General features: G+C 49.0%; 1 protein-coding gene across 7 annotated transcripts in view; it reads left to right on the forward strand.

Moving 5' to 3' along the window:
- LOC139265726 (phosphorylase b kinase regulatory subunit alpha, skeletal muscle isoform-like) overlaps positions 1-24018 on the forward strand; it is a 259565-nt gene that overhangs the window by 199700 nt on the left and 35847 nt on the right. For all 7 annotated transcript variants that reach the window (XM_070883020.1, XM_070883021.1, XM_070883022.1 and 4 more), the window contains one exon: positions 9728-9834. In XM_070883020.1, the coding sequence (XP_070739121.1) occupies positions 9728-9834 (107 nt within the window). The remainder of the gene's footprint in view (positions 1-9727; positions 9835-24018) is intronic.

Here is a 24018-nt window from a genome sequence, read left to right on the forward strand (position 1 = left end):
GGAGAAGTCCTTTAATGAATCCTGCCCTGCGGTAAACAAAATCCACAGGTTGGAATTGGGCGTGGTTAAAGAGACCACCTTTGGGAGTGGAATTGGAGGATTGAGGCCACAGGAGAAGCAACAGTAGTACATCAATCAATTTTAATAGGTTTATGAACAATGTTCCCTGCCTTGTAAACAGGAGAGCTCATTGGGAGGGGAGATAAATGTAAGGTAAGTTTAAGCGTGAAGCTTTTCAAATGCTTCACTCAATCTGGAAATCAAATTTGATTGGAGAAAGTTGAGAATTTTTAAGAGTGATGTGCTGGCTTTGCTCCTACATGAATCAGAAATGTGGTGGTCCAACAAAGCCATCCAAAACAAGCTCAACAGCTTCTAGTTTAGATGCTTGCAACAACTATTTAACATCAGATAGTTTAACAAAGTTACTAATGAAAGTGTACTTCAGAGAGCATAAATGTCACCGCTGACTGACTATTATAGTCTGAGAGAAAAGATGGACCTACATTGGTCACTTTCTGAGAATACCTGATACAAGGATCCCAAAGCAAATATGGAAATGGAAGCCCAAGGAAAAAGAGCTAGCGATTGAACATGAGGAACTCTACGGATCACAATAACAATGGACGCAGCTGAAGTCCACTTACAACTAGACAAGCTAGAAGCCAAAGCACAAGACAGAATTAAATGGTAATGAAAATGGAAAATGCTGGAAATACTCAGCAGGTCAAGCAGCATTTGTGGAGAGAGAAACATAGTTAATGTTTCATGTCTGTGACCCTTCATCAGAACTGGAAAAAGTTGGAGATGTAACAGATTTTAACCAGGTGCAGAGGCAGGGAAGGGGGAAGAGGTGAGGAAAGAACAAAAGGGATGGTCTGTGATAGGATGGAAGGCAGGATTGATTAAATGTTTCAAATGGGAATGGCAGAATCATCAACAGCTGCTGTCTGGGGAAAGAAAATAGGGGTGGAGGTTATGGTCTGAGATTGTTGTACTCGATGTGTTATGTATGTAATAACTCGATAGACTGAATACTGTAAACTAACACAGGTACGAACCTGGCTCTGCTTTATTCGGGCCCAAAATGATTACATTATATGATGGCTTGCCTTTTATACCTGGCCCGTACATACAGCCCATGACCTCCGACAGTGGTGCCACCTGGTGGCGAGTAACCCCAAGTATACATACATGACAATATCCCCTTTAAGATATTAGTAAGTCTTTTTACAAATTGAGACGCTCCGAGGCTTTCTGCTCCTGAATTGATCGTCTCCGTTCAACTCTAGCCTTGGGCAAGCATTCTGAGTCTGTTATGACTGGGGGCTGGGTAGCCGATCTGATGGGAGAGGCAATGACCATGTCAGGGATTGAAAGTCCAGATTCACTGATGACAGCAGAGTCCTCTGATGACTGAGGGTAGGTTGGTTGGTCACTGATTGATTGTGTCTTCCTCAGACTGTTCCGGCTCATCCGTGTGCTGCAGCTTTATCTGATCAACATGTTTCCTGCATGTTTGCCCATTTTTGAGCTTGGCGATAAACACTCTGTTACCCTCCTTGGCCGTAACAGTACCAGCGATCCACTTGGGACCTTGACCATAATTTAGTACTTACACAGAATCGTTAACAGAAATGTCGCATGACACAGCAGCGTGATCATGATACCACTGCTGACTTTGACGTCTGTATTCAGCATGATCGTTCAAGTCAGGGTGGACAAGAGAGAACTTGATCTTGAGACCTCTCCATCAATAGTTCAGCAGGAGGGACCCCGGTAAGCGTGTGGGGTCTTGTCCTATAACTAAGCAATATGCGTGACAAGCGAGTCTGCAGTGAACCTTGAGTTACACATTTCATACTCTGTTTGATGGTTTGGACTGCACGTTCTGCTTGACCATTAGATGTGGGTTTGAATGTTGCTGACCTCATGTTTGATACCGTTGAGTTTCATGAACTCTTGAAACTCCAGACTAGTGAAGCAAGGTTCGATGTCGCTTACGGCGATGTTGGGCAGACCATGAGTGGCAAACATGACATGAAGGCTCTCAATGGTAGCTGTGGATGTACTGGATGACATGATTATACACTCTATCTGTTATATATGTAAACTTTATTTACTCTGGACAGCCACCAGAGGGCTCACCCCTGGAGTCCCAAGGGATCCCATAATCCCTTAGGAGCACAGGTATTTAAGGAGGCCTCACAGTTTGGAGAGGCACTCTGGAGACCTGCAATAAAAAGACCAAGGTCGCACGTTACTTTGAGCTCACAGTGTTCAGTCTGACTCTTTCTTCATACATAACACTATCCACTTGGAATATTCATCCTCCACAACTAAAAACATCTGTCCTGGGAAGGGACCTGCAAAGTCGATGTGGATCCTGGACCATGGTTTAGCTGGCCACAGCCACAGTCTCAGCAGCGAATCCGCTGGTGCTTTACTTAGCTGATGCACACAGGATTCCAGATCAGAGTCAAATCCAGGCCACCATACATGATACCTGGCAATGGCTTTCATCATGACAATACCGGGATGAGTGCTATGTAGGTCATGTACAAATTTTTCTCTGCCTTTCTTAGGCATAACAACACAATTAACCCACAGTAAACAATCTAACTGAATGGATAGTTCGTCTTTGCGATAGTTGTAAGGTTTGGTCTTATCACCCATTTGCTTGGGTATGGTAGACCAATCACCACTAAGGGCACAACGTTTCACAACCGATAATATCGGGAACTGGCTGGTCCAGGTCTTAACTTGTTGAGCCGTGACAGGGGTTCCTTCACTTTCAAAAGCATCCATAACTAACAGTAGGTCTGCAGGTTGTGACGTCTCCACCTCCGGTGTGGGCAACGGCAGATGGCTAAGTGCATCAGCACAATTCTCGGTGCCAGGTCTATGGTGAATGACATAATCATAGGCAGATAATGTCAGCGCCCACCTCTGGATGCGGGACGATGCATTGATATTGATACCTTTGTTTTCCTAAAACAATGAAATGAGTGGCTTGTGATCTATTTCCAGTTCAAACTGAAGACCAAACAGGTACTGCTACATCTTTTTAACCCCATACACACAGGTTAATGCTTCTTTTTCTACCATGCTGTAAGCTCTTTCTGCATTAGACAAACCTTTAGAAGCATACGCAACAGGTTGTAGTTTACCCGACTCATTAGCTTGTTGGAGCACGCAACCAACTCCATATGACGAAGCAGCATAGGCCACTACTAGATGCTGACACGAATCATAATGTACCAGCAGCTTGTTAGAGCAAAGCAGATTAGTAGCTTTCCCAAAAGCTCTGTCTTGAGATGCACCCCAAACCCAGCTGTCGCCTTTTCTTAGCAGCATGTGCAGTGGCTCTAATAAAGTGCTCAATCTAGGTAGGAAATTACAGAAATAGTTGAGTAAACCCAGGAATGAACGCAGTTCCGTCACATTCTGAAATTTGGGTGCATTTTTGATGGCCTTAGTTTTCGAGTCCATAGGCCTGATGCCGTCAGCAGCAATTTTCCTCCCCAGGAATTCGACTTCCAGTGCCATGAAGGCGCACTTTGAACATTTCAGTCTGAGTCCCACTTTGTCCAGACGATGTAGAACCTCTTCCAGGTTGTTCAGATGTTCGGCGGTGTCACGACCTGTGACCAGGATGTCATCTTCGAACACGACGGTTCTAGGGACAGACTTCAGTAGACTATCCTTGTTCCTCTGAAATATGACTGCAGCCGAGCGAATTCCGAAAGGACACCTGTTTGAGTGTTGATGCACGTAACTTTCTTCGACAGCTCCTGTGTCATGTAGGCCGACATCAGATCCAGTTTAGTGAACGACTTCCCCCCCCCCCCCCCCCCCCCCGGCTAGCGTTGCAAACAGGTCATCAGCCTTCGATAATGGGTATTGATCCTGTTTCGAAACTCGGTTGATCTTAACCTTGTAGTTGCCACAAATCCTGATAGTGCCATCATTCTTCAACACAGGAACAATGGGGCTGGCCCATTCGTTAAATTCAACCAGTGATATGACCCCTTCACTCTGGAGTCTGTCCAGTTTGATTTTGACCACCTTCCTCATCATGCACGGAACCGCTCGAGCTTTTTAATGGACGGGTCTTGCATCTGAGTCCACGTCGCTCTGTACCTTGGCTCCCGTGAATTTGCCAATGCCTGGTTCAAACATAGAGGGGAATTTGCTCAGCACTTGAACACATGGAGTATCATCTTCCAATGACAACACTTTGATATCGTTCCAATTCCATTTGAATTTTTTAGCCAATTCCTGCCAAACAGCGTTGGACCATTGCCTGGAACAATCCATAATGGTAAATCATGAACCGCACCATCATACGACACCTTGACTACTGCACTGCCAATCACCGTTATGAGTTCTTTAGTGTATGTACGCAACTTGGCATTGACTGGACTCAGCTTAGGTCTCACTGCCTTAATGTTCCACAGCTTGTCGAATGTCCTCTGGCTCATTATTGATTGACTTGCACCCATGTCCAATTCCGTTGTTACCGGCACATTGGTTGGCTCTTTGTTAGGAACTAATACAATCCATACACATCCTCCTCTGGTATCTCGGATTGCATATCGGGATCCGCGCTATACTGGTCATCATCCTCTACGTGGCGTGTCGCAGCGCGCTTGCTCAGTTGCGGACACATGCGCTGGAGATGCCCCAGTCTCGAACAGCCTTTACAAATGTACTGTTTAAACCCGACACTGATGATTGCCCCCACAACGTCAACACGGTGAAAGGTGTAACGTAGCCAAGTTTGCTGATGATACAAAGATGGGAGGAAAAGCAATGTGTGAAGAGGACACAAAAAATCTGCAAAAGGACATAGACAGGCTAAGTGAGTGGGGAAAAATTGGGAAGATGTGGAGTATAATGTTGGAAAGTGTGAGGTCATGCACTTTGGCAGAAAAAATCAAAGAGCAAGTTATTATTTAAATGTAGAAAGATTGCAAAGTGCCGCAGTACAGCGGGACCTGGGGGTACTTGTGCATGAAACACAAAAGGATAGTATGCAGATGCAGCAGTGATCAGGAAGCCAATGGTATCTTGGCCTTTATTCCAAAAGGGATGGAGTATAAAAGCAAGGAAGTCTTGCTACAGCTATATAAGGTATTGGTGAGGCCACACCTGGAATACTGCGTGCAGTTTTGGTTTCCATATTTACTTGCTTTGGAGGCAGTTCAGAGAAGGTTCACTAGGTTGATTCCGGGGATAAGGGGGTTGACTTATGAGGAAAGGTTGAGTAGGTTGGGCCTCTACTCATTGGAATTCAGAAGAATGAGAGGTGATCTTATCGAAACATATAAGATTATGAGGAGGCTTGACTAGGTGGATGCAGAGAGGATGTTTCCATTGATGGGGGAGACTAGAACTAGAGGACACGGTCTTAGAATAAGGGGCCGCCCATTTAAAACTGAGATGAGGAGAAATTTCTTCTCCCAGAGGGTTGTAAATGTGTGGAATTCGCTGCCTCAGAGAGCTGTGGAAGCTGGGACATTGAATAAATTTAAGACAGAAATAGACAGTTTCTTAAATGATAAGGGGATAAGGGGTCATGGGGAGTGGGCCCGGAAGTGGAGCTGAGTCCATGATCAGATGAGCCATGATCTTATTGAATGGCGGAGCAGGCTCGAGTGGCCGTATGGCCTACTCCTGTTCCTATTTCTTATGTTCTTATTCCCGTTGGCGGACTTTGGGCAGCCACAGGTTTCGCATATGCAGTTGAGTAGGCCCTGCCATACGCAGCTCTGCCAAACGATGATACAATCTTGTTTAGAGTACTTGCCGAGTTACGACTTTTCGATGACATCTGAAACATAGAAACATCGAAAATAGGTGCAGGAGTAGGCCATTCGGCCCTTCGAGCCTGCACTGCCATTCAATAAGATCATGGCTGATCATTCCCTCGGTACCCCTTTCCTGCTTTCTCTCCATATTCCTTGATCCCCTTAGCCTTAAGGGTCATATCTAACTCCCTCTTGAATATATCCAATGAACTGGCATCAACAACTCTCTGCGGCAGGGAATTCCATAGGTTAACAACTCTCTGAGTGAAGAAGTTTCTCCTCATCTCCGTCCTAAATGGCCTACCCCTTATCCTAAGACTATGCCCCTTGGTTCTGGACTTCCCCAACATCGGGAACATTCTTCCTGCATCTAACCTGTCCAGTCCCGTCAGAATCTTATACGTTTCTGTTGTGAATGCATGCCTGTTTACTGTGTGATGTCTGTAACACTGTTATGCCACATTGAATGTACCCTTATACTGTACACACCCTACCGGTACACCAGAGGGTGCTGCTGCTGGATACCTAGGGGTTGCCTGCACACGGCCGGTAACCCAGTATAAAAGGGAACTCACAGCTTGTTGTCGGCACTCAGGAGCTGCAAATAAAGGACTGCAGGTCTGCACAGTTTAAGTATCGTACCCTGTCTCGTGGAGTCATTACTAAAGGTGTCTACATACGCTACAGTTTCTATGAGATCCCCTCTCATCCTTCTAAACTCCAGTGAATAAAGGTCCTCATATGATAGTCCAGGCATCCCTGGAATTAGTCTGGTGAACCTTCGCTGCACTCCCTCAAAAGCAAGAACGTCCTTCCTCAGATTAGGAGACCAAAACTGAACACAATATTCCAGGTGAGGCCTCACCTAGGCCCTGTACAACTGCAGTAAGACCTCCCTGCTCCTATACTCAAATCCCCTAGCTATGAAGGCCAACATACCATTTACCACCTTCACCGCCTGTTGTACCTGCATGCCAACCTGCAATGACTGACGAATCATGACACCCAGGTCTCGTTGCACCTCCCCTTTTCCTAATCTGTCGCCATTCAGATAATATTCTGCCTTCGTGTTTTTGCCCCCAAAATGGATAACCTCACATTTATCCACATTATACTGCATTAAGTTTTTGTCCATCGTCATGCATGCCTGGGCAATCATGGTGGCCTTGCTCAAATCCAGCGTCCCCGCCGCCAGTAGCTTACGCAGGATCACCTCATGGTTGATGCCGATTACAAAGAAGTCCCGCAGCATGTCTCCCAACGCGTTTTCAAACTTACACGGTCCAGCTAGACGTCTTGGGTCGGCAACGAATTCCGACACATCCTGGCCCTCAGAACGAATGTGCTTGTAGAATCGATATCATGAGATGATGATGCCTCCTTCTGGTTTGAGATGGTCATGTACCAGAGCACACAATTCCTCATAGTCTTGTCTGTTGGACTTGCAAGCGAGAGAAGATTTTTTGAGTCCATAGACTTTCGGACCGCAAACAGTGTGCCTAACTGCGTCAGTGAGTTCCTCCATTTTGTTGGCCACGAAGTACTGGTCCAGGCGAGCTACAAAATCTGCCCAGTCCTTTCCCTCCACGACTCTCTCCAGAATTCCAATTGTGCTCATTTTTGCATGCGAAGGTTCTTAAGTTACCTTGTCGCCAAATGTTATGTATGTAATAACTCGATAGACTGAATACTGTAAACTAACACAGGTATGAACCTGGCTCTGCTTTATTCGGGCCCAAAGTGATTACGTTACATGATGGCTTGCCCTTTATACCTGGGCCACACACCTGTGTGTACAGCCCAATGACCTCCGACAGTGGCGCCACCTGACTAGTAACCCCAAGCATACATACATGATACGATGTCGAGTCCAGAAGGCTGCAAAGTGCCTAATCAAAAGATGAGGTGCTGTTCCTCAAGCTTACACTTTTCCAATGAAGCTCAATGTAATAGGTCAAGGACAGAGAGATCACAGTGGAAGTGCAGTGGGGAATTAATGTGGCTGGTGACCAGAAGCTCGGGGTCACCCTTACGGACTAAACAAAGGTGTTCTGCAAAGTGGTCACCCAATCTGCATTTGGTCTCCCTAATGTAGAGGATAGCACATCATGTGTAACGAATTCAGTATACTAAATTGCAAGAAGTGCAAGTAAATCGCTGTTTCGCCCGGTAGGAGTGTTTGGGACCCTGGACAGGGGAAGGGAGGAGGTAAAAGGGCAGGTGTTCCATCTCCTGCGCTTGCGTGGGATGGTGCGGTGAGGAGAGGAAGGGGTGTTGGGGGTGATTGAGGAGTGGACCAGGGTGTCGCGGAGGGAACGGTCCCTTAGGAATGCTGAAAGGAGAGGGGAGGGGAAGATGTATCTGGTGGTGGAATCATACTGGAAGTGGCAGAAATGGCGGAGGATGAGCCATTGAATGTGGAGGCTGATGGGGTGAAAGGTGAGGACAAGGGGAACCCTATCGTGGTTTTGGGAGGGAAGGGAAGGGGTGAGAGCAGAAGTGTGCGAAATGAAACGGAAACGGCCGAGGGCCCTGTCAACCACGGTTCAGGGAAATCCTTGGTTAACGAAAAAGGAAGACATATCGAAAGCACGAGTATGGAAGGTGGCATCATCAGAACAGATGCGGAGGAGACGTAGAAACGGGAGAATGGAATAGAGTCCTTACAGCAAGCGGGGGTGTGAGGAAGTGTAGTCTAGATAACTCTGGGAGTCAGTGGGCTTATAGTGGATGTTTGTCAACAGCCTATCCCCAGAAATGGAGACAGAGAAGTCGAGGAAGGGAGCCAAGGGAAGGGTGGAAATTGGATGCAAAGTGTATGAAATTTTCTAGTTCAGGGCGCAATCAGGAAACGGCACCAATACAGTCATCCAATACAGTCAGAATTTGATGGTGTTGATTGATAATGCCTTGTGTGTTTCAACGGCAAAGGAAGAATGATAAAGATTTAAGAGTGATAGGTGGTTTAACAGAAATAATTGTGTTGCAGGAAATAAGTGTGATTCAGGAAGTCAGGAATGCATTACTATATTGCAACATTTTTAATATGTTATATATATATATATATTTTATATTTATATATAATGGACGGTATTTGAAAATGTAATTCTAGTTGGAACTGAAATCCCCAAAGCTGGCGTAGTTGGCAGAGGATAGATTGAGCTGTATTTCAGTTCACATGATCATCTACGTGTGAAGATGAATGGATGGCGGTGTTCAGAAATTGGTAGGAACCGTAAAGGCCACTCAGCTGTTTCCTCTTTGCATAAAATTGTAAAGTGAAGAAAACATCCAGGAAGCATAAACAATTATTGGAGGGTAGAGGGATCAGGTAGTAGGAAAGAATAAAATGTTATAACTGTGTTGTACATGGAGGTGAGCTGGAGGAGTTTTCTAGTTCTTATCTTTTCTTTTCTTATTAGCTGCAGTGCAGCTAATATCGAAGTTTATTTTCCAATGGTAGAATCCTGCATAAGTACTTGCGTAAAATTACTTTGGCATTATTTGAAGAGATGTTGACCCATTTAAAATAAACAAATTAATGTCTCTCTTAGAATATTGCATAAAGAATTTTAGAGTAATTTAAACCCTTTAAATATCTGTCAATCATTTTGCTTCAAATAGCCATTTCAGTTGTCATATCACACTTCTACTATTCAGCTGTCTATTTCACCATAGATTGGAAATGTCTCAAAAATGAAATCCATGTATGTGAACAAGTTTTTATATTGTCTGTTTTTCACCCTAAATGTGTCTCAATGAGACTCCTGCAGAACTTTTTTTAAAGTCCTATCCTTTATTCTATCATTCTGTTTGAAATTATGTCACAACCTATTTTCAGGTAGAACACCTATCCAGTTTGTGCCATTTGTGTAACTGTTCTAGCTGTAACCATCTTGCTTGTCTTTTCACAGTTCATCATTCTACCAGGAAATATGTTTCCATCCATGATATGGATCACGCTGGAGTGACAAAAAGTGAGAGAGCTGGAATTAGCAGGCTAAAGTCTGAGATGAAGCTGGTGAGCAGCCCATTTATCTGAAGGGTGACCCATATATTTGTAAATATTTCCAAGTGCTGCTAAAGAATGAATACATTGCCCCAGTGTGAAACAGACCAGGTTTAGCCCTGGTATGTGCTCAATTAGCAGATTGCAGTGGGGGTGCACTGCAACTTACATTGGGCACCCCTGGTCTGGGAAGAATTTAAAAATTAAAAATGTTGCAGTTCCTGTCCAGTAACTCCAGCTTGAAAGTACATATGTGCACGGCAGGTGAGGACAGGATCAAATTGCCTGCCAATAATCACAGCAAAATGGCTACATCGAGGTTCTGGAGGGCAGGCAACACTTGTGCAGCCATACTCAACATTGAGTTATTATGGCCTGGACTTTGCGCTAAGAATAACGGTGCGGCTATCGGGACTCACCGTTACTATGGAGTAAATTGGACAGCAACTTCCAGTGTCCGCACATGCACGGTTAAATGTAGAAATCAGAAATTTGCTGTCCGAGATGCCCTGGTCCTCCACAAGCTTTGATGCACTGGTAGCTGGCCGAGAGATTTGGTATTATAACGCATGAAGGGCAGGATATTGCAGTGCTTGCCCACTAGATACCCACTAAACACGCCAGAAAAAGTTAAGGCTTGTTCAATCAAGTGTACGTGAATTTTCAATTGCACCGTAATCCAAGCGGAGCGGTACTTTTTGCGTCTCGCACCCAGAAATTCGTCAGAATCGGTCAAAGAGCTGAAAGGGGTGATAAATCAGCCGTTGCACACCAGGGCTGGGGAGGGACAGGGGACGGGGGACGATACCAAAAGCTTGTCGGTACATTTTGCGGGCCCATTGTGCATGCGCGGAACTCCAAATCAGATCCCGGGAAAAGCCGAGTCTTAAAGGCACGGCATAGTAATGCACCTATTAAAGTTTTCAAAATCACTTCTTTTCAACCTGTACTGTTATGGTCTGTCTGCCGCTGCAATCTCGGAGGCTCCCGCACCGTGCTCTGTGTAAACATTGCACTGACTGTGACCTCCGAGGGAAGCGCTTCCTCATCCCTTTAAGTAGCCAACAGTTAACTACGCTGCAAGCCTGTACCGACTGTTTTTCCAGACGTTGTTATTGGCGGGTGCTTAATGAGATGCAAGCACCGAATTTAGCAACCGGGTTGCACCAGGAATACGTCATGATCGGACTGATCGTCAGCAGCCAGGCGCTAGCGGTTTGCGCCCCCGGTGAGCCACGAATGAATTTTCAGTCACGGTGCTAAAAGCTACGAGCCCGGTTGCTAAGCTCTAACCGCTCCCATTAACGCCCCCTCTGGCCGTTAACTGAGGCTATAGACAACCGAAAATCCAGCCCTTTGTGTCTTAGTAAGGATCCTTCAATCTGATTGGTTGAAGAGGTACACTGTTGCTTTCCCTGTTCACACAGATCCCAGATCCTCTGTAGAGGGCATCATGCTGAAATGGATCTTTAATTACCATAAGTTGTTACACAAAAGCCCATGAAAGGTCTGTGCAGCTGTTTAGCATAATGAACGGTGAGCACCGTTCCTTCACCATTGACTGCAAAATCTGGGCCAAAATGTTTGGCAACAACAAGACAAAATTGGAGGGAAAATTTTATTTTCTTCAAAAACTGAATTTTGATTGTGTGCAGCACTCCACAGGGGTTACTGCAAAATCATCCATGTTTACCTTCTTCCAACAATGGGTTCTACATTATTAAAAACACAATTCTTATTTTTGTTCAATATAGTTGTGTGAGATCCCATTCTTCCTCCCCAATTTCCCCAAACTCTCCTTAATCAAAATGGTGGGTTTAAGAAATCTAGGAAGGTTATACTCCTTCATATATTTGATTGCCTTTACCAAAGATCTCAGTTGTTGCACACGATGAGCCCAGGTTTGGCTATCGATTATGATTGGCTTTCACGTGCCCTTAGCACACCTAGCATTTATTTTAAGTATTTTTCTGTAAGATTTTGCCATTGCTGTGTATATTTTTTTAAATTCTGGATCACCTTGAATAAAACTTCTACAGAAGGAAACATCAGGGAAAAGAGAATAAAAGTTCAAGCTAAAGGCACTATATCTGAATGCGCAAAGCATTCACAACAAAATAGATGAATTAATAGCACAGAGAGAATTAAATGGGTTTGCTCGAATAAACATTATGGAGATGTGGTTGCAGAGTGACCAAGGATACTTGAGTTTTAGAAGAGATGGGTGGAATGAAAAAGTTAGGGTGGGGGATAGCCCTGATAATAAAGGATGGGATAAAGACAGTAGAGAGAAAGGATCTTAGATGTAGAATCACTTTAGGTGGAGGTAAGAAACAACAAGGGGCAGAAAACACTGGTGGGAGCAGTCTGTAGGCCTCTTAACAGGAGTTGTAGCGTTGAGCACAGTATAACTCAGGAAATTAGAGATGCGTGCAACAAGGTTTACTCTACAATGATCATGGGGATCTTTAATTTTCATATAGACTTGGCAAACCAAATTTGCAGTAATAATGCAGAGGATGAGTTCATGGCATGCATTCAAGATAGTTTTCTAGATCAGTATGTCAAGAAGCCAAATAGGGAACATGCTATTTTAGGTCTAGTATTGTGCAATGAGACAGGGTTAATTAATAACCTTGCAGTAAAGGAGCCTCGGGGTGCAGTAATCATAATGTGATAGAATTTTAAATTGAGTTTGAGAGTGATTTAGTAAATCCGAAAATAGGGTCTTAAATCTGAACATGGCAACGATTGGGGTGGAGTGTAGAATGTTTCAGTGTAAGGGGTGTCGCAGTTGTGTGGGGCGGACTGGTTGGGCTGGGTGCTCTTTACCTTTCGGCTATTGTTCATAGGTTTATATGTAACCTTCAGGCTGCTGACCGAGGGCCGTGCGGCTCTTTGTCGGCCGGCGTGGACACGATGGGCCGAAATGGCCTCCTTCTGTGCTGTAAATTTCTATGTTTCTATTTAAAGCCAACTATGTAGGTATGAGAGTTCGATTGGCTAAGATAGGTTGGGAAAGTAGATTAAAAGATAAGACGGTAGATAAGCAATGGTGAACATTTAAAGAAATAATTCATAATTCACAACAAAAATACACACCTGTAAGGAATAAAAATGGTCCAACCGTGGCTAACAAGATAAATTAAAGATAGTATTAGATCAAAGGAAGAGGCTTATAATATTGCCAAAAAGAGCAGTAAGCCTGAGGATTGGGAGGATTTTAGAATTCAGCAAAGGAGAACCAAGAAATTGATAGAGAGAGAAAATAGAATATGAGAGTAAACCTGCAAGAGACATAGAAACAGATTGTAAAAGCTTCTATAGGTATGTAATAAGGAAGAGATTAGCGAAAATAAATGTGGGTCCCTTCGAGGCAGAGACAGGAGAAATTATAATGAAGAATAAGGAAATGGCAGAGACATTCAACAAATACTTTGTATCTGTCTTCAAAAAAGAAGACACAATAAAAAAAATCCGGAAATAATGCAGAACCAAGAGTCTAGTAAGAATGGGGAACTTAAAGGAATTAGTATTAGTAAACAAATAGTAATAGAGCAATTAATGGGACTAAAAGCCAACAAATCCTCTGGACCTGCTGACCTACATCCTAGAGTTTTCAAATAGGTGGCTACAGAGATAATGGATACATTTATTTTAATCTTCCAGAACTCCCCAAGGATTGGAAGGAAGCAAATATAACTCCATATTCAAGAAAGGAGGGGGAGAGAAAACCGAGATCTATTGGCCAGTTAGCAGACATCAGCAGCCGGGAAAAAGCTAGAATCTATTATTAGGGATGTCATAGCAGTGCATTTGGAAAGAGGTGACATGATAGGTCCAAGTCAGCATGGATTTGTGAAAGGGAAATCATGCTTGACAAATCTTCTGGAATTTTTTGAGGCTGTTTCCAGTAAAGTGGACAAAGGAGAACCAGTTGATGTGGTATATTTGGACTTTCAGAAGGCATTCGACAAGGTCCCACACAAGAGTTGATGTGCAAAGTTAGAGCACATGGGATTGGGGGTAGTGTACTGACATGGATTGAGAACTGGTTGTCAGACAGGAAGCAAAGAGTAGGAGTAAATGGGTACTTTTCAGAATGGCAGGCAGTGACTAGTGGGGTACCGCAAGGTTCTGTGCTGGGGCCCCAGCTGTTTACACTGTACATTAATGATTTAGATGAGGGGATTAAATGTAGTATCTCCAAATTTGCGGATGACACTAAGTTGGGTGGCAGTGTGAGCTGCGAGGAGGATGCTGTGAGGCTGCAGAGCGACTTGGATAGGTTAGGTGAGTGGGCAAATGCATGGCAGATGAAGTATAATGTGGATAAATGTGAGGTTATCCACTTTGGTGGTAAAAACAGAGAGACAGACTATTATCTGAATGGTGACAGATTAGGAAAAGGGGAGGTGCAAAGAGACCTGGGTGTCATGGTACATCAGTCATTGAAGGTTGGCATGCAGGTGCAGCAGGCGGTTAAGAAAGCAAATGGCATGTTGGCCATCATAGCAAGGGGATTTGAGTACAGGGGCAGGGAGGTGTTACTACAATTGTACAGGGCCTTGGTGAGGCCACACCTGGAGTATTGTGCACAGTTTTGGTCTCCTAACCTGAGGAAGGACATTCTTGCTATTGAGGGAGTGCAGCGAAGGTTCACCAGACTGATTCCCGGGATGGCGGGACTGACCTATCAAGAAAGACTGGATCAACTGGGCTTGTATTCACTGGAGTTCAGAAGAATGAGAGGGGACCTCATAGAAACATATAAAATTCTGACGGGGTTAGACAGGTTAGATGCAGGAAGAATGTTCCCAATGTTGGGGAAGTCCAGAACCAGGGGTCACAGTCTAAGGATAAGGGGTAAGCCATTTAGGACCGAGATGCGGAGGAACTTCTTCACCCAGAGAGTGGTGAACCTGTGGAATTCTCTACCACAGAAAGTTGTTGAGGCCAATTCACTAAATATATTCAAAAAGGAGTTAGATGAGGTCCTTACTGCTAGGGGGATCAAGGGGTATGGCGAGAAAGCAGGAATGGGGTACTGAAGTTGAATGTTCAGCCATGAACTCATTGAATGGCGGTGCAGGCTAGAAGGGCCGAATGGCCTACTCCTGCACCTATTTTCTATGTTTCTATGTTTCTATGTTTCTATGTTTCTATGTGGTACAAGGCATTTAGAAAATCATACTATGATTGTGCAGAGTCAACCCGGAAGGGAAGTTGTAACTAGTAGGGTAGATAAGAGGCAACCAGTGAATGCAGTGTATTTCAATTTTCAGAAAGCCTTCAATAAGATGCCACACACGAGGTTATTACACAAAATTAGGGCTCATGGGATTGGAGATAATGTATTAGCTTGGATTGAGGATTGGTTAATGGACAGAAAACCAAGAATAGGAATAAACAGATCATTTTCTGGTTGGCAAGCTGTAACTAGTGGAGCACTGCAAGTATCAATGATTGGACCTCAGCTTTTTACAATCTATATCAATGACTTAGATGAAGGGATTGAGTGCAATCTATACAAGTTTTTGCTGATGATATAAAGCTAGGTGGGAAAGTAAGTTGTGGGTAGGACACAAAGAGGCTGCAAAGGGTCAAATCAAATCGCACGGGGTAGCCTGGAGGAGGAATTCATAGAATGCATACGGGATTGTTTCTTAGAACAGTATGTTACAGAACCTACAAGGGAGCAAGCTATCTTAGATCTGGTCCTCTGTAATGAGACAGGAATAATAAACGATCTCCTAGTAAAAGATCCTCTCGGAATGAGTGCTCACAGTATGGTTGAATTTGTAATACAGATTGAGGGTGAGGAAGTAGTGTCTCAAACGAGCATACTATGCTTAAACAAAGGGGACTACAATGGAATGAGGGCAGAGTTGGCTAAAGTAGACTGGAAACACAGACTAAATGGTGGCACAATTGAGGAACAGTGGAGGACTTTTAAGGAGCTCTTTCATAGTGATCAACAAAAATATATTCCAATGAAAAAGAAGGATGGTAAGAGAAGGGATAACCAGCCGTGGATAACCAAGGAAATTAAGGAGAGTATCAAATTAAAAACCAATGTGTATAAGGTGGCCAAGGTTAGTGGGAAAATAGAAGATTGGGAAAATTTTAAACGATAGCAAAGAATGACTAAGAAAGCAATAAAGAAAGGAAAGGTAAACTTGCGCAAAACATAAAAACGGATAGTAAAAGCTTTTACAGATATATAAAACGGAAAAGAGTGACTAAAGTAAATGTTGGTCCCTTAGAAGATGAGAAGGGGGATTTAATAATGGGAAATGTGGAAATGGCTGAGACCTTAAATAATTATTTTGCTTCGGTCTTCACAGTGGAAGACACAGAAACCATGCCAGAAATTGCTGGTCACAGGAATGTGGGAAGGGAGGACCTTGAGACAATCACTATCACTAGGGGGGTAGTGCTGGACAGGCTAATGCGACTCAAGGTAGACAAGTCCCCTGGTCCTCATGAAATGCATCCCAGGGTATTAAAAGAGATGGCGGAAATTAGAGCAGATGCATTCGTTATAATCTACCAAAATTCTCTGGACTCTGGGGAGGTACCACCGGATTGGAAAGCAGCTAATGTAACGCCTCTGTTTAAAAAAGGGGCAAGCAAAAGGCAGGTAACTATAGGCCGGTTAGTTTAACATCTGTAGTGGGGAAAATGCTTGAAACTATCATTAAGGAAGAAATAGTGGGACATCTAGATAGGAATAGTGCAATCAAGCAGACGCAGCATGGATTCATGAAGGGGAAATCATGTTTAACTAATTTACTGGAATTCTTTGAGGATATAACGAGCATGGTGGATGGAGGTGTACCAATGGATGTGGTGTATTTAGATTTTCAAAAGGCATTCGATAAGGTGCCACACAAAAGGTTACTGCAGAAGATAAAGGTACGCGGAGTCAGAGGAAATGTATTAGCATGGATAGAGAATTGGCTGGCTAACAGAAAGCAGAGAGTCGGGATAAATGGGTCCTTTTCGGGTTGGAAATCGGTGGTTAGTGGTGTGCCAAGGGATCTGTGCTGGGACCCCAACTGTTTACAATATACATAGATGACCTGGAAGAGGGGACAGAGTGTAGTATAACAAAACAAAGATTAGTGGGAAAGCGGGTTGTGCAGAGGACACAGAGAGGCTGCAAAGAGATTTAGATAGGTTAAGCGAATGGGCTAAGGTTTGGCAGATGGAATACAATGTCAGAAAGTGTGAGGTCATTCACCTTGGGGGGAAAAAAACAAAAAAAGGGAATACTATTTGAATAGGGAGAAATTACAACATGCTGCGGTGCAGAGGGACCTGGGGGTCCTTGTGCATGAAACTCTTTTGGAGTAAACAAAAACATTAAACCGTGGCCCCCCGATCTGGGGGACGCACCAAACATTTACAACGCCCATTTTTCGGGGGGTTTTTTGGCACAAAAACATATTTTTTTTCTCCAAGTGCCCCCTATAAAAGGGGAGGGGGACACAAAGCACCGGCAATTAAAACAAATTAACTTAAAACTTAAAGTCAAATTAAAATTTGGTTGCCGGGCGTGACGATGCACTCCAGTCCCTCCGGTGCCCACCTCTCACGGAAGGCCGCGAGCGTACCGGTGGACACCGCGTGCTCCATCTCCAAGGACACCCTGGCGCGGATGTACGCGCGGAAGAGAGGCAGGCAGTCAGGTTGAACGACCGCCCGCTGCCTGGACCGGCTGATGGCACCCTTGGCCGTGCCCAGGAGCAGTCCTACGAGGAGGCCCTCGGACCTACACGCTCCCCTCCGCACAGGGTGCCCAAAGATCAGGAGTGTGGGACTGAAGTGCAGCCAGAATTTCAGGAGTAGCCCCTTTAAATAATGAAACAGGGGCTGCAACCTCGTGCATTCCATAAAAACATGGAACACGGACTCTTCCAGACCGCAGAAATTGCAGGCGGCCTGGGAGCCCGTGAACCGGCTTAAAAATTTATTGCACGGCACTGCTCCGTGCACCACCCTCCAGGCCAAGTCCCCGATAAATACTGGGAGGACTCCCGCGTAGAGTGCCCTCCATCGGGGACCCCCGCCTCCTCCGGACGGCAAGATGGTACGCCATGGCGTGTCCAGATGGCAGGCGAGGATGGCAAAGTTGAGAGTGTGCAGGAGCAGCCCGTACAGGAAACCCCTCCGCGCGGAACTGAAAGGCACGGAGGGGATTTTGTCGAGGCGGCTCAAGTTGTGAGGCGCCGGCTCCCAAGGGAGGTTCCAGGGTTTGGCGCCAATGAGGAATTCCGTCCGGACGGGGGTCAGTTCGGACGGGATCTCCCCACGTGCTTGAGCCTCCTCGATGCACCTAACAGAGTCGGGGCCCAGAGCTGTTTTTAGCAACTCGATGGCATCGACCGCACGGCGGACGTTGGCAGAATTTAGGCGCCGCGCCAGCGTGTCTGGCGCCATCCAGCCCGCTCCTCCGCCATCGAGCAGGTCCCTGACCCTGGTCACCTCACCAGCCACAGCCCTCTCGTCCGACCACCACCTAAAATCTCGGTCGTGGAGGTACGGATTCCCGAGCAGCGGATCCTGCAGGACAGCCGCCACTCCAGCCGGTGGAGAGCTGCGCTTGGTGGAGACTTTGTTCCAGACCCTGATGAGTTCCTTGTAAAAGACAGGCAGCTCCCGGAGGGCGGTCCTGACGCCCCCCACACTCACAAACAGGAGCTGCGTGTCGTAATTGAGGCCGTGCTGCTGGCGGAAGAAATACGTCGCCAGAGCACGCCACCTGGGAGGGGGCTCGACGTAAAGGTATCTCTGCAGGGTCTGAAGACGGAAAGTCGCGAGCTGGGTGCTGACGAACACCAACGACTGACCGCCCTCCCCAAGCGGGAGTCTCAAGACCGCCGCAAAGACCCAGTGCTTCCTGTTGTTCCAGAAGAAGTCCACCAGCTTCTTCTGTATCTTGGCGACAAACGCAGGGAGAGGGGTCAAAGTGACCAGTCGGTACCACAACATGGCGGCCACCAGCTGGTTTATGACTAGCGCTCGACCCCTGTAGGACAGCACTCGGAGCAGTCCTGTCCAGCGCCCTAGGCGAGCGGCGACCTTGGCCTCCAGCTTTTGCCAGTTCGCCGGCCAGGCTTCCTCGTCGGGGCTAAGGTAGACTCCCAGATAGAGGGGATGGGTTGTGCTCCAGGCAAAAGGCCTGAGCTTCTCCGGCAGGGAGTCCACCCGCCACTGACCCACCAGGAGTCCGGAACATTTTTCCCAGTTGATTCTGGTGGAGGATGCGGCCGAGTAAATCTCCTGGCACTCACGCATCCTCCGCAGGTCAGCGGGATCCTCTACCGCGAGGAGCACGTCATCGGCGTAAGCCGAGAGGGCGACCTCCACGCCCGGCCCTTGCAGAGCCAGTCCCGTCAACCTCGTCCGCAGGAGGCGCAGGAAAGGCTCCACGCAGACGCCGTATAACTGGCCGGACATGGGGCATCCCTGGCGCACCCCTCTCCCAAAGCGAAGGGGCGCCGTCAAGGACCCGTTGACCTTAATCAGACACTCCGCGGCGGCGTACAAAAGTCGGATCCGGGCGACGAAATGCGTCTCGAACCCGAAAGCGCGCAGAGTTCCGAGCAGATAGTTGTGATCCACCTTGTCAAACGCTTTCTCTTGGTCGAGGGATAGGAAGGCGACCGACAGACCAGCCTCCTGGGAACAATGGATGAGGTCCCGGACCAGATGGATGTTATCGTGGATTGTCCGGCCCGGGACCGTGTAGGACTGGTCGGGGTGGATCATGTGGTCCAGCACGGCACCAAGGCGAGCAGACATCGCCCTGGCGAAGATTTTGTAGTCCGTGCTGAGGAGGGAGACCGGGCGCCAGTTCTTAAGGAGGTGGAGATCGCCCTTCTTAGGCAGCAGGACGATGACTGCCCTGCGCCAAGAGAGGGGCATCTCCCCGGTCGCCAGACTTTCCCCCAGGACCCGCGCGTAGTCTCCCCCCAGGACGTCCCAGAACGCCCTGTGGAACTCCACGGTCAGCCCGTCCAGCCCCGGGGATTTTCCCCTCGAGAGCCGGTCGAAGGCGCCGGTCAGCTCCGCCAGGCTTAGCGGAGCTTCCAGATTTTCGGCGCCCTCCGGGCTAACCTTCGGCAGGTCCTCCCACAAAATTCTACGCGCTTCCTCGCTGGACGGCTCCGGAGAGAACAGGGCCCCGTAATATTCACGGGCCCTGTTGTTGACGCCCTCCGGATCCGAGACGAGAGAGCCGTCGTCGGCCAGCAGCGTCAAGAGCTGCTTACGGACACTCTGTCTTTTTTCCAGCGAGTAGAAGAAGGGGGAGCCGCGGTCCAGATCCCGCAGGAACCGGATCCGCGACCTCACGAACGTGCCTCGGGACCCGACGAGCTGCAGGTCCTTCAGCGTGGCCTTCTTCGCTTTGTACACCGTCCGCAGGGCCGGGTCCTGGACGACTTGACCGAGACGGGCTTCCAGGTCGAGCACCTCTTTTTCTAGGCGCCCGACCCTGGCCGCCCGCCTCTTGGTCGACCCCCTCGCGTACTCTTAACAGAAGACGCGGACGTGAGCCTTGCCCACGTCCCACCATAGCCTCAAGGAGGGGAAGCCCCCCTGCTTCCTTCTCCAGTCGGCCCAGAAACGACGGAACGAATCCTGGAACCGCACGTCCTCCAGCAGCTGGTTGTTAAAATGCCAGTACGCGGACCCCGTCCTCGCGCGGAGCGAAGCGAGCTCCGCTCACACCAGGTGGTGGTCCGAACACGGCACTGGCCGCATGGAGGCTGCCGGGACGCAGGAAACGTACTCCCGAGACACGTAAAGACGGTCGACTCTGGACCATCCTACTCCAGGCCTCACCCAAGTAAAGGCGCTGGAGTCGGGATGGAGATTTCGCCAGACGTCCACCAAGTCGAAGGACCCGACCAGGTCCCTCAACTTCTCCATCGCCGTCATGCTCTGCGGGGCACCGGAGCGGTCCCTCGCCTCGAGGGTGCAGTTAAAATCCCCCCCGAGAACAATGCAGTCGCCGACGTCGACGGAGCCAAGAAGAGCGGACACCTCTTCGAAGAAGCGCGTTTGCTGCGGGCCGGGCTGAGGGGCGTACACGTTCACGAGATGGAGCGGCACGTCCCCCAGGCGAACCGTTACGTGCAGCAAGCGGCCTGGCACGGGCTCCTCGACCCCCAAGATCTCCGGCTGAAAATGCGGGGCCAGCAAGATGGCCACCCCACTAGAAGTGGCGGTGAGGTGGCTCATGCGGACCTCTCCTTGCCATTCCAGGAGCCACGTGGCTTCGTCTCCCGGAACGGTGTGGGTTTCTTGCAGGAAGCACACCGCATATTTCCCCTCCCGCAGGAGCGAAAAATTGTTAAATCTACGGCATGCCTCTCTGCTGCCGTTGATGTTGAGGCTGGCTATGGTTATCTTCATGACAAAAGCATAGTGCTACCTCTACCTTAGCCTATTGTGGGGGAGGGAGTGGAGTCGTTTGTTGACCTCCACTCCTTCAGCAGCCCAGCGAGGAACTTTTTGAGCCGGCGCAGCTCAAGGCCTTGCGCCCTTGATAAGGGCCCGCCCGCGGCCATGGTTTTAGCAGCGGCGCGGACGGAAGCGATGAGCAACACCGGCTCAGACCATCTTTCCAGGGCCAGACAGGCTTGGTCGCGGCGACCCCGGCACTGGACCAAAAAGTCCCGGAGTTCCTTTGCAGGAATGAGGAGGGTCTCAGCGGGGGACGCGAGCAGATCCACCGCCTCACTGGCGATGGACTCTAGATCTTCTCCCGCGTCCCCCACCGAGTCCCCGTCCTCCCCCGGGAGGTCGCCGCTAGCAGCCGGCCCGTCGACCACATAAGGTACGGCAAACGGCCCGGCCGCTCCATCCGGCCCTGGCTCTGCCCCGATCCCACCCCCAGGATCGTCGGCAGAGGAGTCCCCACTGGGCTCTTTTAAAAGTGGTGCTGGGTCGGGAAGCGACAGCGGAAGGGGTTCCTCCTCCGCCCCAGGAACCGGGGAACACGGAGAGACCTGGTCAAAGTAATGTTCCAGGTCCACCAAGTATCCCAGCTCCAAAGTAGGGGGCGAGGGTTGTTGTTCTTCTCCATCCCCGCCGCCACCCCCCCGGCCCAGCGTGTGGATGTATGTTAAAATTGTCTGCAGTTTCATTTTCTGCCGAGTCGAGCAAGTCCCGGGGGAAGTCGGTTATTGGCTGGGCGGGCTCAGGTTCGGCCTTTTCGGCCCCGCCCGCCTCAGTCCCCGGGACGCTCGACCCGGCGGCAATGCATTCCTCCGCTGGCCCCACGCCCCCCACGACAGGCAGATCTTTCACGCCATCCCCGGGAGGCAGCGACTGGGCAGCCTCGACTGTCTCACCCTCCCCGGGGACAGACTCCTCTCGCCTACAGCGCAGCTTGGGGGCGCTGGTCGGGGACGCGGGACACGCGGCGGGCACCGACTCCTCCACGGAGGGATGTTGTTCCCCCTCCGCCTCATTGGAGCGGTGCCTCCTTTTGTTCCTGGGGGGGAACGGAGGCAGGGAGACCCCCATGTCTGCCGAGGCCTCCCGCTCCACTCCCCCCTTTTCCTTATCATGCCCGCGCCCGAACCCCTCTGCAGTATTGATCGAGGGCTCGGGCACGGGCTCAGGGCACCCCGCGCTCACCGGTGACGGGGTTGGGCCGAGCGCGGTGAACAAGTTGTTTGGCGCACCGAGGGGACCCGCCTCTCGATGTTTCGCCTTCTTCCGCGTCTTCTTTCCGGTCGGACGCTCTTCCCTCCCCCCCGCCGGAGGCCGTGAAAACAAAGGCCCCCGACGATGCCCGCGCACCCACAGCTCCTGGCACACGGACGCTACTAGGGGGAGGGGTGGCGGCGGCGCCAGCCTTGGCCGCCTTCGGTGGTTTGGCGGCTTTGGAGGCGGGGCAGTTCTTGCGAACGTGCCCCACCTCCCTGCAGGCATGGCACCGCACGCCGTCCGACGTCCAGAAGACGCGGTAGGCAGTCCCCTCGTGCACCACATTAAAATAGCCCTCCGTCGTCTCCTCCCGCGCCAGCCGGACAAAGAGCTGGCGGCGGAAGGAGAACACGTGGCGCAGGCTGTTCTCCCTGAGGACGAGCAGTATGGGGTTGATCCCCAACCTTACCTCCCCCAGTTGGTGTAGGTGAGGGAGGAGGAGCTCAGCGGGAACAAAGGGCGGGACGTTTGAAATGATGACCCTCTGCGCGGTGGCTTCGAGAGGGTCCACCGGCAGGAACGTCCCGCGCACCGTGAGCCCCTTTTCGAGGGCCAAGGACACCGCCCGCTCCGACCCCAGGAAGAACACGGCCTTCCCAGACATCTTGGAGGCTGCGACAATGGCCGAGGGGCCGACTACCCCAGCCATCGCCCGCACGCACTCCTCGATGCTCATTGTGGGGTGAGTGTCGCTCTTGACCCCGTGTTTTTTAGTTATCAGTCTGAATGGTGGCAGGGCAGCAGGAGGCGCAGGAGGCGCCGTGGATGTGGACGCTGCCTGCGCATATGTCCTTGCTGGCCCTGCCACCGGCGTGGATGGGGTCGCCATCACGGGGTCCCTTTAAGGGCTACACCCACCCCAAAGTCACAGGCCTTAATGGTCTTAATTGGCCTCGTTTCAATGTCTGAGCAGAAGAGCTCTGAAAGAGGCACACCTCTCCCCTAGTTAACGAATGGGGAGGGGCCTTGCTCCCTCTGCTCAGTTGTCTTAATTGTTTTTTTTTAAAGAGATTAGGAGGAAAAGGGCTCTCAGAGAGAGAGGGGAGAGACAGAGAGAGGGGGTGTGAGAAAGAGGGAGGCTGCGAGGGCAGGTCTCCCCTCACAGCGATGGGTGGGTGCACTCCCCAGATGGCAAAACAAAACAATCTTTGGGATGGTCTTCGGGTGGGGGGAGAAGATGTCTTCACCTGGGGCAGCTGGAGCCACACAGGCACACACTCCCAACGATGTTAACCAGGGTAATCAATAGTTATCAGCCTGGTAACTCCAGCTATCCCAGGCTAGGCAATGGGGGAGGGGTGCTTCAGTGGTGTGTGGGGCCTATGTGTAAGCAAGCCCCCCACACACACTTCCACACACACACACCCCCAGCGATGTTCCGGCCCTCGAAAGGTCTTCCTTTCTCCCCCCACCAATAAAACAATGTCTTTCGGGAAATGCACCAACACTCACCTGTAGAATACTGCA

This window comes from Pristiophorus japonicus, chromosome 6 (assembly GCF_044704955.1).
Source record: "Pristiophorus japonicus isolate sPriJap1 chromosome 6, sPriJap1.hap1, whole genome shotgun sequence".
Lineage (NCBI taxonomy): Eukaryota > Metazoa > Chordata > Chondrichthyes > Pristiophoridae > Pristiophorus > Pristiophorus japonicus.